We start from the raw sequence: 16,187 nt of genomic DNA, 5'->3' as shown, positions 1-16,187 counted from the left end.
CGCGGGTGAAGATCGCGTTTTCACAACTTTTGGTATGGGCGACGTGAACGAGCTTATTAAGAAGACGCAGGAGACGCTCCAGCCGCTGATTCCCAAGCCGAAGCTTGCGGAGAAGCTCCTCCTCAAGCCGCCGTTCCGCTTCATCCATGACATCTTCACGGCGCTCATCGCGGCCACGGGGTTTGCCAAGGGCCTCTACACCGAGTTCGAGCTCGACTCGGCCAACATCAAGGAGAAACACCAAAAGCTGCAGTTCCTCGACAAGATGATTTATTGCGCTGGTCAATGCCATGGCCGCGACATTGACGTCCGGTCTGCCAAGATCGTCGCCGGTCTCGAGGCCGAAAATACCAACATCTTCCTCGCCGACCTCGCAGCCGCTGCGTCCAACCCCGGTCTCGACTGGGGTGGCGCTGTACAAAAGACGCTGGTGGCGTACCCTGCGCTACCTGAAACACTTGCTGGTAGCACGGGCGGTGCAGCACCCGTGGCAGAAGCCAAACCCGAGGCTAAACGCGAATCGACACCGCCGGCTAAAGAAGCGCCGAAAGACGATGCTGCGTCGAAGGAAGCGGATGAGAAGGCTAAGGCCGAAGAAAAAGCCAAGGCGGAGGAGAAAGCTCGGGTATGTCCTTGGTTGCGTACGCCAAATTCCATTTCCATGTCCATAGGAGCGTGCACGACGGGCCAAAGAAGAGAAAGCAAAGCAAGACCGCGAGAAAGAGGCCGAACCCAAGCCATCGTCAGCGAGCAGCTCTAGCCGCCCTTCTAGCAACAGCAAGGCGACTCGCGAGGACAACAATGGTGGTGGTGGTAGTAGCGAATACGCCGCGCAGGTAAGCGACATGCTGTTGGGTCGTTTTGGAAGATACATATGTCGTGCAGATTGGTGAATGCAACAGTGACGTCGAGCGCACAAAAGATGTGATTGAGAAGCTCATTACAAAGCCCAAAATGTCGGCCAAGCTCTTGGGCAAACCGCCGTTCCGATTCCTCCATGATATTGTCTCGGAAATCGCGCGCGCGACAGGGTTTGCGGATGGACTTTACGCGGGCGACGAGCTCGACTCGAACGCGATCAAAGAGAAGCAGCCCAAGATCGACTATCTCCAAAAGATTCTCAGCTGCGTTAGCGTACACCTCAACGTCGAGATCGAGGCCAAGCCTGCAAAGATCGTCGCGGGCCTCGAGCCCGAAGAAACCAACAAGTTTCTGCAGCTTTTGGCTGTCGCTGCCAAAGCGTACGTGTGTATCGTGGATGTGATGCGTCACTACTCGATGACTTGGTTCTAGCGGCAACGCAAGCGCCTCAGTGCAGCGCGTGCTGGCTGGCGACACGACATTGCAGCCTTCACGCTCGGCCGAGTCCAAGTCCAAACGACCATCAGTGGCAGCGCCACGCACCGACGACCAACCAGCTGCTGACGCCAAGAAGGAAGCGAAGGCGCAGCCAAAAGCAAAGGAGCCGGAGCCTGCAGCAGCAGGACCTGGGCCAATGAAACCACTCACGGTCACAGGTCTCGATGATGACGCGGACCTCAAGACAAAGGCACCCGATAACGATGAGGACGATGTCAAACCTGGTACTGCCAACCGCACGGCACGACCAACGACCGCGCGCCGGCGCCCGCCCAAGCTAAAGGAAAACGTCAAGGAGGTGCGAGCAGACATAAAAATCAATTGCCTACACGTAGCTGCATGTAGGTCGGTCGACTAGTGCGCGACGACAAGGCGACGCCGACGGTGGGCATCATGAAGGACGGCGACAACGCTGAGAGCGACGACGAGGGTGGCGAGGGTGACAACAGCATTGGGCGAGGGCGTGAGATAAGTGGCGACAACGACAGTCACGGCAAGCTTGTGCGCAACATCCTGAAGGACCAAACCGCGGACGAAGAGGCGAACCGCAAGGCCAAAGACGACGAAGATGTCAAGGACGTCGACGGTGGCATCCGGCTCGGGAAACGGCGCAAGTCCTTCAAGGAGAAGACCAAGAGCGGAACGTCGACGGTCGCGGAGATGAACGAGCTTCGGCTCGCGATTCAGAAGATCTGTCAGGCGACAAACCCCGTCGGCAAGTGCATCGAGTACGTGTACGAAGACATGGAAGCGATGGCGCGGGAGCTCGAGAGTTGGAAAAAAGAGTACGAGCGCAAGTGCGTCGTGCTTGAGGAAGAGAAGAAGAAGTCGGAGGATGCGCTGCAGCCGCTCAACCTGCAACTCGTCGAGGTGGACGAGCAGATCAAGGAGCAGCTGCACAAGATCAACACGCTCAAGGCTACGATCGCCAAGAACGAAGACAAGGCGCTTAAGCTGCTGCGCATGGTCGTGACGGCCTAACGCCCAAGATAGCGACTGGTCTCGTTAATGTGTGCTATATATTACGATGAAGTCTACTGTTTCGAGTCACGGGACGTGACGAAGAGGGACTTTTCGATGGGCGAGAAGACGTCGCCCCCAGCCTTTATACACGTAATGAGATAGCTCACGTCCTTTGCTTCGAACGCGTCGTCTTGGCGGAACTTGTCGATCTCATCGCCAAACGCCGACGCAAAGCCTTCCATGTACAGCTCGTCAAAGCGTGCCTCGGTGGCTTCGTCCGACAACTCGAGAGCAACCTCTGCACCACCAAGCAAGCTGCGGCTTGCCTTGAGACCATGCGCCATTGAGCTTGACATCTTTGTGAGCTCCTTGACAGAGCCATCCATAGCAAGCAGATCCTTGATAATGGCGTCGTACGTCGGCGCCTCGCCGTCGTTGCTTTGGAGCGTGTGCGCGGCCTCGAGCGCTTGGCTGAGCAAGTCTGCGCATCGCATCGTTTTGTCCGCGGCTTCGGCTGCGTCGAATTCATGCGTGTCCATGTCTTCGTCAACGACCTCCAGGGCCGACGTCTTCTCCAGCGGCTTCTCGCCGAGGGCGGCGATGAGCTTGGCGTACCCAGTCATTATTCACTCGTCTGCGGCTGCCCAAGATTGTTATCCTGCTAGATCCCACTATTTTCCACATACTACCAAATAGTGTTAAGCATAGATCCATCATGACTGTCATTTTAATACTATAATAATATCGTTTGGTGCTGTTTCGAGCACCCCATATTTTTAAGGGCCACCCCCGGGTACCGGTACTTAAATTAACAAATCGTGACACGCGCCGAATATGAAGACGTTGGGGGCCGTCGACCCCGTATAAAAAACGTCGAGCCAGGTGGCATAATTCTTCGTCCTTCGATGTACCTCAACGTCTTCCTCGTCCTTGCCGTGCTGTTCGTGGTCGCGCTCAAGGTCTCGCCGTCCTTCCGCCAGACGACATTCGTATGGTCTACTTACTGCACACTCTGGCTTTGGTATCGCTACCGCCAATTCACAAAGAAGCCACACCAGAAGGACGACCCGGTGGCCCCGACGATGCCTGGTGCCGCCATCGACCCACCATCTTCGACACGTCCTGCGAGCACGTCCGTGCCGAGACGAAAGCCCAGCAGCTGGGCAGACTAGTCGAATAAGAGATATTCGTCAAATGCAGCATGTATTACTATGCACCTTATCGTACTCCTCCCTTTAAGTCCGGCACCTACTTTGCCTTGACGCTGGCAGGTCCCCGACGCACAACTTTGTAGAACGTCTCGAGTTTCTTCTCGCGCAAGCTAGAAGGAGTTGCGGCTTTAGCGAGCTGTACTTGGCGGCGTGTCCGGCCTTGGCTGAAGCGTTGGGAAAATTGAGCCTCGACCCACGATAGCACTGCGTCGTGTCCTTGCTGCACAACATGGAAGCCGGCGCCGAAGAGCGGGTCGACCTTCTTTTCCTTCGTCTCTTTTGTGCGTGTGGGCAGCGCTGTTTTGCGGTAGAAGTAGACCGTGTGGCCTTCGCTCGAGCCTGCCATGGACGTACCGAGGCGACCGATCTCATCGACCTCGAAGCCGTATTGCTCGAGGACCTTGCGCGGTTGATGAAAGCTGATGAAGTAGCGCGCCGATACGCTCTCATTGAAGCATTCGGCAACGTGCGCCATGACTGCGGGCGGGAAGCCAACGTCGAAGCTATAGACGTGCGAGAACGGCTCGAGCGACAGGGCGTCAGTGATGTCGCCTTGCGTAAAGATGACTGGGTTGACTTTCGGATACAGAGCTGACGTCTTGAGCACACCCTGGAGGTTCGACAAGCTGAGCTGCCAGCGCTGATCTTCAAGCTCAATGCCGTACGAGATTGCAACGCCAGGCGTAATCGAGGCGTGGAAGTTGGGCTTTCCGAGGCCGCTGCCAATGTCCAAGAACACCGAGTCGCGGCCGAGCTCGCAGTGCTCCTGCATGTACTCGAGGATCTTGCCCATTGAGTTGCGCGTAATCTCGCCGTAGATAGCACCGCCCGCAGCGTTGCCACCCAGCGCGCCCGTCGTCTTGTGAATTACCTTGTAGACCGATGCGACGTCGTGGTCCACGAACTCGGCTGCAAGCTCCGCCGATCGAGTATCGCTGAGAGGTTTGGCCGGTGCCTTCGTGATCTTGAGTTTCTTCACAGAGGCCACGCGCGTTTCCAGGCGGCGCTTGCGCGCAGGCTTCTCGCTCGTGACGGGCCCGCGCCGGAGGGCAGCGTCTGGAGTCGCAGTCGGCCGCGCCATTGTGGGATTGGATCAAAATTCAAATTTTCCTGCCCCCTGACTGGCCACCCGCAATGAAAAGTCTCCATTTTTATTGGCGTTGCACGGTTTGCTACAACCGGCAAGTTTAAGTTCTTCGCCGTGTTCTTAAAAATTTCCAGCCATTTTCCCTCCAAATTGCAGTTTGCAGCAAATTGCTGCACGAAGTGAAGAGATGCAGGGCTATATTGATTGGTCTCACGAGAAGCCTTGCAGTACTACCAAGGGTGCTCAGTCACTATCCTCGTCGTCCTTGGGCTCGGGCGCGCCAAACATACTCCGGATCATCGATTGCGGGTCCGTTGACCCCATCTCTTCCTGTGCCTTCTTGTACTCTTCCGGGTCCATCATCCCCTCAGAAAGCTTGGGAAGCAACCAGACCATGACGATGGGCACGATGAGCGCCAAGAAGGATGGGTTGCGGACCAAGTCAAGAATGCTGAGCTTCTCACGCGGCTGGTGCAGAGTATGAGGAGTAAGCAATCAATACGAGAATGATTTACCTGGAAATACTGCACCTTGATGTGCGCCTCGACAACAAGGGGGTGACTCACGGGCATCTTCCCGGTGCCTATATGCGGCCTGTGAGCCGATAAAGTCAGCATCTTATTTCGTACCGGGGTACTTGAACTCAAGAACACGGATTTGCTCGTCGGCGCTGATGTCTACCTTGAACTACAATGGACACATGAGGCGCTGGAGCTTTGCCTTGAAGTGAACGCACTTGGCTGAACATGTACACGGGCGAGAAGATATCAATAGTGTAGCGGCCAGGCCCAACATCAAGGAAGGCGAAGCGGCCATCAGCAGTCGAGAGCGTCGAGCGAAGACCGCCGTCGAGGACGACCTTGAACGGGCTAATCGCGTCCACGGCATCCTCGGACGCCATCGCAGGTAAGTAGATGCGGCCTTCAAGGTCCACAGCACTACACCAAGCCTCAGTGAAAGAGAGCTCACATGCACGCATGTACCTGGCAACAGCCATGAGGCCGCAAAAGAGCGCGCATACGAGTGTAAGGAACGTCGACGTCATGCTGGCTTCCACGCGGTCCGTCAAAAATGCAAGGGAAAAGTCACTGGAATACATTGTGGCCGCTGATTGGCCAAAATAATGTAGTAATTGCCGTCCCTTCAGGGTCCATCGGCCCAAGTCCAAGCCATGCAATTGCACAATTGTGCTACCGTAGTACTTGCAGCTGTACTTGCTGTAATAGACGACAACCCTTGATGTACGCCCGAGCTGTGTGTGCTTGGCAAATAAATAACTGCGCAACACCCAGTACACTACACGTGCAGAGCATTTTCCACAGGGGAAAACTTCTGATAGTTACTGCAAAGAGCACGAGTAAGACGAGTGCCCGTGTTGTGTGTATCTATGCGTTCAACCGTTCAAGGTTGGCAAGGACTTTCCCTCACACTTCATGCATGTTAGTACAAGTAGAGATGATCTATAGGGTCTCGTTAGCATCGTGCGTGCTAATGCTGTACAATGGTGCATCTATGGATGCATGCATGGTCGGAGCAACAGCGGAACGTAATCTAAACACTATTTGACGAGCTATAGGTCATATAATTGGTGTGACTCCGTTTTGCTCGAAATGATTGGTGGCGAGCTCGGCAGTCATGCCCAACCGCCTGTCTTCCTCATTATAGAATTAGCAATCGCAGCCACAGTACTTGAAATAGGACTAGGCAATAGATCCCGCGTCATTTTACCAACTGTACCCCGGATACATGAGGACCACAGTTAAAGTTGGGGCGGATAGAAATACCCTTGTGTTTTTCTGTGTAGCTTGTCTGCAGGGCGGCCATTTGCCGCAAGGCGGTGGTCACCAAACACGCTTCAATTGACAGTAGTGGCACCGAAGCTCGACTTGTCTTGCGTTAGGTACATTTCTGTCCTTTGGGGTGGGCGGGCTACTGCCGACTACAGGGCGTGTCAGCACGTTCTGTTGTCGGAAAAGGCTTGAGGGGAAATACAAAAACGAGGTTACGATTAGTACATGGTATGCACTTTTTAACTTTTCATCTGGGATTTTCAATGCCCGAGGTGTTATACGCAGTGCTAAGATTGAGTTTGCCTCTGAAACACTGCGTCTTGACGACGTAAATAGGTCGATCGTCGAAGATGTTGATGCGGCAACATCATGAAACTCGAATTCTATGAATACCTCCCTCTGTTTATGGACACGATTGCGACCACCACATCGACGTTACCAAGTACCAGTGTAATATATATTCAACATATTTTTGCGCAACTGACTGTTGATGGACATTATATATATATATGAACGTGTTCCGCGTTATCTTCATTATGACACAAAAAGACTTCGCATACGTAGCGCTACGCCTGAATGCGCGGGAGTTGGCTCACCACTTGGTCGTTGGGAGTGAGCTGCGTACGGAGAGATCCATCCCGCGGTGGACATTGCTTTTATATTTGCCGCCAAGCGCATCGATACGGGACCCGCATCACAATGCCAAGGATAAAAACTCGACGCTCGCCTGAATTCGAACGCGGCCAGTTGCGCCTTCGAGGGATTTGTGGGTTAACTTGTGGTCTGCGACTTGCAGATTATTCAATTAGTGACTCGAAACTGGTGCTGAACTGCAGGCCAGCAAACAACGGAGACACGTCCAATGGTCTACCTTGTTCTTGCACATCGCGTACGCATTGACACCGGAACCAAACAATAGCCGGCATGTGCTGTTGGACGCGAGAATTCGATCACACTCAAAATGATGCATGAAATGGACAACCTGTTTATCACAATAGGGTTAAACGCCCGAATCCCAAATTCACATCAAAATCATGAAAGAGATATGCTTGATCTACATTGCCGCCGCCCACTTATTGTATTCGCCCCGCCCAAGGCACCCCGTTTTTAGGGTGTACCAAGCTGACGTTGCCGATCGTCCTGCAAGTTGCAGCAGGACAATCGCTGACGCCGCCTCAGTCACTAGCGTCTCTCGATGATCTGACCTCAAGAAATTGTGTAGGTTTGCCGCCGACGGCGAAGCCTGGAAGGCCTTTGCGAATTGTGTCATCTTGGGCCTCACTCGCGGCCACGAGCACCCCACGAGCCCCCGCGCCGCCGCCTGCGCAGCCACGGCCCGGCGAGCAAATAAAGAAGAAGATTGCTAGTACAGTATGTACGTATTCGATCGAAGTTATTGTGATAAAGATAACGCGAAACACGTTCATATACGGTAGATGCCTGCCTGGTCCATGTAAGTATCATCTTACCACCACTTGGTAAGGCCCTTGGCTTTCCAGAACGCTTGAAACTGCGGGAACGTAAGGCGCGGCACCTTCTTGGTATATTCACGGAAGATCTCTTCGAGCACTTGCGGCGGTACATCGCGCGATCCGTCATGAAGCTCGTTAATGTCTTCCAGCAGCACGCGCATCTATGAACCCTCAGACGAATTGATTGAATATCGTGTATGACCCCACCTCGTGCTGCTCCAAGAAGCCATTGGCGTTGGTGTTGTACCCATTCCAGAGTCTCTAGTCGCAACAAGACACGTTCGTTGATAACTTTAGGCAACGCGACGTACTTTGACGTCATCGTACAGAATTTCCTTGACACGCAGCGTCTCGAGGAGCTCGAATCGGTCCGGCTTTTGCGCATCGATAGCCTTCGTCACATACTCCTCGCTTTGCATCTAGCGTAGCAGTTAACAAACTGCACACCACAACCTGCAGATACCTCGAGGAGACGGGAGACTGTTCTATCGAACGCAAATGCTTCGTCAAGCACGGATTTGCTTTCTGGGTTTTGCACCAAGAGATGCATCGGAAGCGCGTCCGCGAGACAGTAGAGCTGGACTTTCTTCTCATACATGCAGTCGACAAATGTGATGAAACGACGTGTCTATCCATTTCCTAAGCGAGTGGGCGATCCGCGTCAACATACCGTGTTGCGGTTGCTAATATCGAGGAGCGGAATATCCTGGACAAACACAGTGTCGAAAGCCTACACGACATTTGAGTTGTGATGTTGATAAGAAGAAACAGTACCTCGCCAAGGGCGAGATAGTCGGCAGCGCCAAGCGGCTTGTCACAGAGCTCGGAGAACGTAACTTGGCAAACTTTTTCGCGAATCGCCGCGTGTTCCACGTTCACGGTACGACCCTGCGTGTGCAGCTTCACGGGCTCGATTGCGTCGCCCTACGTCTACCATGTGGCTACTTTAACGTATTGATCGATACCTTGGTGAAGAGCTTAAAGTGCTCGTAGAACAGTCGCCGGTTGGCTTCCGTGAGAGGCTGTCGATATACGTGTTCAACTTCATCTTCGCCCTTGAGCTTGCGATAGTCCGTTGAGGACTCGTCAAGTGAGTGCACGACAGAAGTTTCCTGAAGCAGCGCTATGAACGGCAAAAACAAGTCGCGCTGGAGACCGTTCTTATACAAATCCTAGCAAGATATGTGAGACAATGTAAATACAAAAATACAGCCATATACTGTCGGTGGGCGGTTGGATGTAGCAACGACGATGCTACCGGCCTCGATCATGGCCGAAAAGAGGCGGCGCAAAATAAGCGCATCAGCGACGTCCGTGACTTGAAACTCGTCAAAGCAAATGACGCGGCTCGTCGCGACAAGCTCCTTCGTGATGTGCGGGATTGGATCCTCGTGCAAGCCTAGATATGTTGGTCTATTGATTCTCTCAAGGTAAACGCGTTACCTGCTTTGCGCAGCGTGTGCATCTTCTCGTGAACTTCGAGCATAAACTTGTGGAAGTGCACACGGCGCTTGCTTTCGATTGGCAAGTTGTCGTAGAACATGTCCATAAGAAACGTCTACATCTCGTTAGAAACGTGATCAATGCAAAAAGCAAACCTTGCCACAGCCCACGCCGCCGTGCATGTAGACGCCCTTGGGGCTCGCCTTCTTTTCAGGCACGCGCGCTTCCTTTGCACCAAACCAGGCCGAAAACATGGATGTCGGCTCTTCGATCGCAATTGCAGCGGGCGTCGAGAGGTCCATGTCGAGCACTTCATCCTGGAGGCGCTGGAGGTGCACGAGTGCCTTGACCTGTACGGCGTCAGCGCGAATCTCTTGCTTCGTCACTGCCTCCTGATAGATGTCAAGGAGCGGTCGCGCCGACGAGGCGAAAGTGCGGTGCAGCAAGAGCGGGTGGAGGCGGCGGAGGCTCAGCATCTCAGTCACGCAGTCGTTCGACGCCAAGCGGAAATGACAGACTGACTCTGTCACCCGCGCCAGCCTCTGCTGATTGGTTCATAAGGACTTTCCTCAGGCTTGACCAATCACAGGCCTTTGTGAGTCGATCTGCACAATTGCGAGCCGACGAGTGTGTTTTCTTTGCAAGACAAGACTTCGTACCGCTGAGAAGCGACGGCGACGAGTGCGTGCAATTTAGGTATTAGTCGTTTCCGATCTTTATATCGCGGCGCATGGCTTACATTCATCACCCGCCTCATGCTCCGATTCGTCTACTTCAAATAGTTCGTAGTACGTCATTTTCTTCGTGCACGTCATTTTCGACCCCCTCCTCTGGCGAAGTATCGAACTACCTACCAGGTACTGTAGTTGCGGCCTTGCACACGCAGAATCACTTCAATCAGTTCATTCATTGCTCAATCAAATTCGACATCCGATCGGGTCGGATTCCTGGACTAACAAGACAAGTAACACCGGCGCAGCCAATTAAGCAACTACCTTGAGAAGAGTCTGTGAGATCGTGCCACACACACATGATGTGTGTGGCACCCTTTTGTACAGACAAGGTGCCGAGGCGAGATAAAAAGGCAATACATACACAGTCGGGAAATGCCAAGCACACCAGAAACATACTGCCGCAAGACTGGCATTGCTTCCATGTAAGATGGCACAAAAACAGGACATGACATGAACGGCTTGGAGCGATTTACGGCGTTCGAAGATCTCCAGAGGGATCTCCAGTGGTCAGGGTGTCGAGAGCAAGGGAATAACCAAATCTCTTGGTCGAGAGGTACCGGTACTGGTCCGTACCATGGGTCATATTCGTCAGCTTTACACCGCATAAGGTGCATGGCATTAGCGGCACCTCGACGACGACGAGTCTTTTGACGTCGTTCAAGGAGACTCGCTCACGCGGTACCCATGTCCGTACCCCTCTAACTTTTGACAACTAAGGCCATACATAAACTTATGGCTTTGCTTTGACTTGACCTTGAATTTTGACACGCTTTTCTCGCCCAGCAGAATCCGGAAAGAGTACCCAGATATCCGTACTGCAAAAACGACCCGGACGCCATCATGCTCGACACGACCGTGCTTCGCGATGGCCCGGGTTTGCGCGCTTCCATCCTCGGCCTGGTCGTCTTGACAAGTATCATCGCCCTTTGCCTCGCCTACCTCGTGACGCGAAGGATGCAGCGCCTGCGGAACTGCCCAAGCACAAAAGTTCAGTGGTGCCACAAGGACCTGCAAGCCAAAGCGTTTCTTCGCAAGAAGGGTCTCGAGCTGTGAGCAGCTTGATAAAGCGCGATCATCAAATATCATGAATTCCATCTGTCATCATCCACTTCGCGGCTATCAGGAAGGGCGTCATTTAGAACGCGGGGTCGATCTTGCCCTTTTCCAGGAAGAAGATGGCTTCTTCCGGGATGCTGAACTCCTCCACGAGCCAGATCGGGAGGTCGTGCTGCACGTCACCCTGCAGCTGGACCTGACTCTTGCCGCTGTCAAGCTTGACGACGGTAGCCGAGCAAGCAAACTTCTTGCCCATGCGCTTTGAGATGTCCTTGAGGTTCAGGTCGTATTCGTCGAGGCCCGCGATGACCGTGACAAACTTCTTCTTCTGACGCTGGAAACGCTCGACAAATACCTTGCCACCCCGCTTGCCTTCTTCGGCAGCCTTTTGCTTCTTCTTCTTGACGCCTAGTACACACATTGTGTCGTGAGTAAGTGACAAAGAGTATGAGTGCAATTGGGTACGTACTCTTGCTGCCTTCGGCCTCCAAAGTGATGCCTTCAACGCCAGCAGCGATTTGAGCCTCAACTTCAACAAGCTCGGAGATCGTGCGGCTGTACTTTTGGATGAAGAGGTTTGGGCAGTGTTCCACGAGCCACGGCTTGCACTCGTTGAACATCGGGCCGTATTCGCAGTAGTCCGGCGGGAGGTTGTCGATGGGGCAGTAAACAATTACCTTGGACAGCGGACTCCCCTCGGGCGTAGTGACGTCCTCTTCGTCGTCGTCCTCGTCGTCCTCGTCATCATCGTCGTATTCCTCTTGCTCGTCGCCGGGCTCGGGGCCGTACTTGCGCACAAGGGCTTCAAAGAGCTGGCGCTCTTTGCCCGCATACTTGGCGAGGACGGTTGGAACTTCGCCGATCTTCTCCGGGTTGTACTTCTCGTAGAATGCCTGGAGGCGCAACGTCATGGCATCGACGAACGTGATCTCTTCGTTCGCCGCTGGCTCGGGGCCGTACTTGCGCACAAGGGCCTCAAACAAGCTAGCCTCCCGACCCTTGTAGCGCTCCAGGGCGGCTTCGATCTCCGAGATCTTGTCCGGGTTGTACTTGGCGTAGAAGCGCTCGAGGCGTTGGCGGGTTCCGCTCATGCTGCGTCTTGCGGTCAAAATTACCAACCAGCCACTGTGGGGATCGGAACCGGTTAGTACATGGAACCGGTTCGTTTGAAGCACCTGGCAACCGGGTATCAAGCGTTTGGGGCCGATTGCCATTTTATTCGTCTTTGCATTGGACTACTTGCTAAATGTATTTATAATAAAACCCTGGAATAAAAATATGCGGTCGATCTTTCATTCTCGTTGGGTGCTTGGCAACGCAAGATGGAACCAGACGCCGACTTTGACCGGGCGCTCGATGTAGCTCTCGGCTTTGCGCCCCAAGCGACCGCCGACGACCGTGCTCGTGCGATAGCGTTTCTCGCGCCCTACAAGACGCAGCTCGTAGCGCTGCAGCTGCTCCAGACCTCGTAGGTGCGGTTCTCATGAACCATGCGGCCAACGCACTTTTAGGACCGACGAGAAGCGTCTGTGGTTTGCAGTCGCAACGCTAGAAGGTCTCGTGCGATCGCCAGTCGAGCTCGATTTGCAACAGCTCATAAGCTTCATTTGGACAGCAGTGCTCGAGCCAGCACCCGGGATGCCGTCTTACGTCGTCTCGAAGCTGCGCGTCGTGCTTGTCTACGTGGTCTTGCGCCAAGACGCGATGATCCAATTTCTCAGCCAGCTTCACGAAACGATTGCGGCTCCAACGTCTTCAACATACCACCACGCTGGCCTCGAACTTCTCGCCGTTGTGTGCGAAGAAATATGCGTCTCGCACGATGACGCGCGAGGGCTCTTTCCGACGCTCACCAAGGATCGAGCTCGGCAGCGCGCGCAATTCCAGACGCAGCTCGATGCTCTTGTCATTTTGACGACAAATGTGCTGTCGGATGTCGCGTCCAAGCTGCAGGCACCGTTGCCCCACGCCCCCGCTTTCCACGACGCGGTGGCCACCACCGCGCTGCGCATCCTGGGACAACTCTACACGCTGGACTTGCCGCAATATGCAACACCGGCCATTCTTCAAAACACGATCGATTTGCTCTTCGCGCTAGCGGCGAACCGCGCCACGGTCGCAGACAGCGCTCGCTTCGCCATGGATGCGTCGTCCCAAGCCGCTTGTGACACGCTTGTGGTATTTGCCACCAAGAAATGGGCGCACCAAGTCACGGACGTGGTCATCGAGCGTGTCCTTTGCGGGCTTCTCTCGCTCCTCGAAAGCTGTGACGCATCTGCAATGGCAGCCATGGCGGAACCGTACCTCGACAAAGTCTCGGGCCTCACGGAGGCATTTCTCACGAAACACCTGCGCCGGCTCGAATCCCCCACGCTTACTTCGGGACTCACAGACCTTCTCGCTGCCGTGTTGCGTCTCACGCAGCATCAGCCGCACGTTTCAGGCCTCTTTCACTGCCTCACAGTCTGGGAGATCTTTGTCTCTCACGTCGAGGAGGCCGAAGTCCATGGAGCGCTGCAGCCTGCGCTACTACGATCATACGAAGCCGGTCTCGTCGGTGTCATGATGCACCTGGTGGACCGAATGCTCTACTCAACGAATGAGGCACAACTCGAAGAGCTTGATGATGAGCCACAACCAGCGCCCGAGGCTTTGCCGGTCGCCATTGGCGTCGAGCTTGGAGGTGAAAGCGACAACCTGCTCAATGCAATCCGCACCGGTGCTCTCCAGGACCAGGCGCAAGAGTCCGCAGAGATGTCGGATCTCAAGGCTTTTGTGTTTGAGTGCTTCTCGCTCGTTCGCCGGATTGCCCAGGTATCCCATCGCCTTGCGTTTTTTCTTCAACCCTCTTGGATATAGTTGCCGTTTTGTGCGCCGCCGCTGCTCGAAAAGATGCTCCCGATCGTGCAAGCGCAATTAGCACAATTTCTGGAGATCCATGCTGCGCCAATTCCATCGGGTGATGCTAAGCAAGCTCAAACGATTGCGGTGCGACGCAACTTGACGAATGCAAAACCTACAGTGCATTACTGTAGGTCCGCGATTTGACTGTGTCATGTGCGCTTCTATCGTGCGTCGCGGCACAACACTACAGCGCAAGCAACGCCATGTCGGACAAGATGGCCGGCTGGTCGATCTTGCGCCTCTTCTTGCAGCTCGCCGAGTACATTGTGGGACACCGGCTGCATACGCGCGGTCCAGCCTTTGTCGAGCTCGAGGTAATAGCATGGTCAAGGGCTGTCGCTCACATTTCATTTCTAGTGTGAAGCCCTTGCGTGCGTTCGGCTCTGTATGGGCTGCGTCCCATTCGTGCTCCAGTCAGGTGCGACGAACGACGTTCTCAGCGTCATGGAGTCGGTCGTTCAGATCATTCTTCAAACGCTCGATACTTCGATTGTTCCGTCTCCGTCAGCAGTCATGCAAGCGGCTCTGCATCTGCTCGCAAGCGTCGGTGCTGTCGTTCCTCACGGCCTCCACGCGTCGATCTCAGCCATGGCGACTTTGCGCTCGACGCTTCCTCGCTTCAGCTTACACCTACCGCCTCTCATCCAAGCCAACTTGTACACGGCGGTTTCCAACGCTATTCTGCAGCCATCGGCGACCGAGGTCGAGTGGGTGTCGGCATACGAAGCGATCGTTACTCCTGTCGTCACTTCGTTTGTCGAGTCGACGGTTGCGCTCCAGCAAAACGACCAGCGTGTCGGGAGCACATCGCTCTTGACGCAACTGACGCGAGATGTGTCAATCTGCCGAGCGCTTGCGACGTCCATTCGCCTCAAGCCCAAGGCCATGAAGTTGTCCTTCGCGACGCACGTGATGCCCGTCATGGCCTCGGCTCTCTCGCTCGTGCGTCTCTACCTCACGTACCTGCACCAGAACGTAAACACGCCAAAAGCACCTCTTGCGACGGCCGTCGGTGCCACGAACGAGCTTGTGGGGCTCTATACGGATGTGCTCAACTCAATTCGGAAGGAAATGCCCACAGAGCTCATTCACCGCATCATCTCGACCTTCGTCGAGCTCTTCCAGCATGCCCCACTTACCGCGGCGTACGACTCTTGTGCACGGCACCACCTATATTTTCTGTAGGCTCGAGTCGCTCGGGGCTTCAGGGACCGCCGTGCTCTGTGGCTTTCTGAAACTGCTTCGCATTCTCGTCGAAGAGAGCACCTCTACGTTTGCCAATCTTCTCCAGAGGTACTATTTTCACCATGCGCACGACAGTGAACTCATACAAGGATGGCTAGCATTTTGGACCTGTGCTTTGGCCCGCTGCACGAGGTACAAGAACGATATTCAATACGAATGTGATCTCACGGCTGGTGTAGCTCATTTTTGCGCACAAGCACTATGACACGGTCGTCCCATTCTTCATCGCTCTCATGGAGCAGGTACGTCGTGACTGGATGCGATGCACGTTATCAAGCTCGTTTAGATTTTGGAGAAGCATTACCGCTTCTTTGTCGTGTCCCAAATGACGTTTGACGACGCGGGGCGCCGGCGCAAGGCATTTGCAAACGACGACGCCCGACGGTACTTTGTGTCGATCCTTCAAGCCGTCGGGACGATCTTCACCCAAGACGCGCTTCCGCCGTTCGTGTGTAAGCAAATTGTCCAGCTCCTCGAGCGCATCCACAAGACGCACCAGCTCTTCGAGTTTGACGCGTTCAAAGACCAAGTGCGTCTGCCGTATCTGCACACGCTTTTGAAGCTTCTCATCAGCGGTCACGTGGACCTTCTCCGCGAAGAGCTCTGTGTCCTCCTCTACCGCATTGCGTCCGTGGACTTTCCAAGCTTTTACAACAACGCACTCCACACCTTTATCGCAGAGACGTTCCCGAACCTTGATGCAAGCCAAACGGAGCGCGTACTCAGCAGCTGGGCAGGCCAAAGCGACGAGCCGAGCTTTCTCCAAGAACTTGCAAACTTCCTCAACGACGTCCGCGTGATCCAGAGTGAGCGCCAAAACGCGTAACGCGGCTTTCGCGTCAAACCAATAAATGATTGAATGAGAGCATGGACCATTGAAGACAGCACCGCTGGTCAAGAAAGCATCGGGACCGGTGGTTCTA

General features: G+C 54.4%; 7 protein-coding genes across 8 annotated transcripts; 2 read left to right on the top strand and 5 right to left on the bottom strand.

The window, feature by feature from the left end:
- Positions 1-34: 34 nt before the first annotated feature.
- On the top strand, positions 35-2,340 carry SDRG_13852 (hypothetical protein; the record flags this gene model as incomplete). The annotated part of the gene is made up of 5 exons (XM_008619951.1): positions 35-625; positions 672-836; positions 886-1,241; positions 1,294-1,657; positions 1,705-2,340. 5 exons carry the CDS (start codon positions 35-37, stop codon positions 2,338-2,340), a joined length of 2,112 nt encoding a protein of 703 aa, XP_008618173.1.
- On the bottom strand, positions 2,255-2,971 carry SDRG_13851 (hypothetical protein). The gene has a single exon (XM_008619950.1). It carries the CDS (start codon positions 2,943-2,945, stop codon positions 2,394-2,396), a length of 552 nt encoding a protein of 183 aa, XP_008618172.1. The 5' UTR covers positions 2,946-2,971; the 3' UTR covers positions 2,255-2,393.
- A 535-nt stretch (positions 2,972-3,506) lies between these two features.
- SDRG_13850 (hypothetical protein) lies at positions 3,507-4,657 on the bottom strand. Its single transcript, XM_008619949.1, has one exon. The coding sequence runs from the start codon at positions 4,612-4,614 to the stop codon at positions 3,571-3,573; it is 1,044 nt and encodes a 347-aa protein (XP_008618171.1). The 5' UTR covers positions 4,615-4,657; the 3' UTR covers positions 3,507-3,570.
- A 143-nt stretch (positions 4,658-4,800) lies between these two features.
- Positions 4,801-5,707, bottom strand: SDRG_13849 (hypothetical protein). The gene is made up of 5 exons (XM_008619948.1): positions 5,604-5,707; positions 5,357-5,558; positions 5,250-5,307; positions 5,136-5,203; positions 4,801-5,088 (listed from the first exon to the last, which is right to left on the bottom strand). Exons 1-5 carry the CDS (start codon positions 5,663-5,665, stop codon positions 4,864-4,866), a joined length of 615 nt encoding a protein of 204 aa, XP_008618170.1. The 5' UTR covers positions 5,666-5,707; the 3' UTR covers positions 4,801-4,863.
- Positions 5,708-7,770: 2,063 nt separating this feature from the next.
- SDRG_13848 lies at positions 7,771-9,870 on the bottom strand. Of its 2 annotated transcripts, XM_008619946.1 has the most exons (10): positions 9,481-9,801; positions 9,326-9,440; positions 9,103-9,281; positions 8,848-9,054; positions 8,657-8,806; positions 8,553-8,612; positions 8,346-8,510; positions 8,194-8,301; positions 8,090-8,143; positions 7,771-8,043 (listed from the first exon to the last, which is right to left on the bottom strand). In XM_008619946.1, the coding sequence occupies exons 1-10, from the start codon at positions 9,799-9,801 to the stop codon at positions 7,876-7,878; spliced, it is 1,527 nt and encodes a 508-aa protein (XP_008618168.1). In that variant the 3' UTR covers positions 7,771-7,875. The 2 variants fall into 2 exon arrangements, with proteins under 2 accessions (XP_008618168.1, XP_008618169.1); XM_008619947.1 differs by having other exon boundaries at positions 8,090-8,301; positions 9,481-9,870.
- Positions 9,871-11,064: 1,194 nt separating this feature from the next.
- On the bottom strand, positions 11,065-12,253 carry SDRG_13847 (hypothetical protein). The gene is made up of 2 exons (XM_008619945.1): positions 11,585-12,253; positions 11,065-11,523 (listed from the first exon to the last, which is right to left on the bottom strand). Exons 1-2 carry the CDS (start codon positions 12,204-12,206, stop codon positions 11,195-11,197), a joined length of 951 nt encoding a protein of 316 aa, XP_008618167.1. The 5' UTR covers positions 12,207-12,253; the 3' UTR covers positions 11,065-11,194.
- A 167-nt stretch (positions 12,254-12,420) lies between these two features.
- Positions 12,421-16,151, top strand: SDRG_13846 (hypothetical protein). Its single transcript, XM_008619944.1, has 9 exons — positions 12,421-12,583; positions 12,627-13,929; positions 13,975-14,103; positions 14,151-14,333; positions 14,377-15,164; positions 15,205-15,312; positions 15,363-15,396; positions 15,444-15,506; positions 15,551-16,151. The coding sequence occupies exons 1-9, from the start codon at positions 12,438-12,440 to the stop codon at positions 16,088-16,090; spliced, it is 3,294 nt and encodes a 1,097-aa protein (XP_008618166.1). The 5' UTR covers positions 12,421-12,437; the 3' UTR covers positions 16,091-16,151.
- Positions 16,152-16,187: the final 36 nt, after the last annotated feature.

This window comes from Saprolegnia diclina (assembly GCF_000281045.1).
Source record: "Saprolegnia diclina VS20 unplaced genomic scaffold supercont1.63, whole genome shotgun sequence".
NCBI lineage: Eukaryota > Oomycota > Saprolegniomycetes > Saprolegniales > Saprolegniaceae > Saprolegnia > Saprolegnia diclina.
The sequence above is the reverse complement of the archived record's forward strand: the minus strand, read 5'-3'. Positions and strand labels throughout refer to the sequence as shown.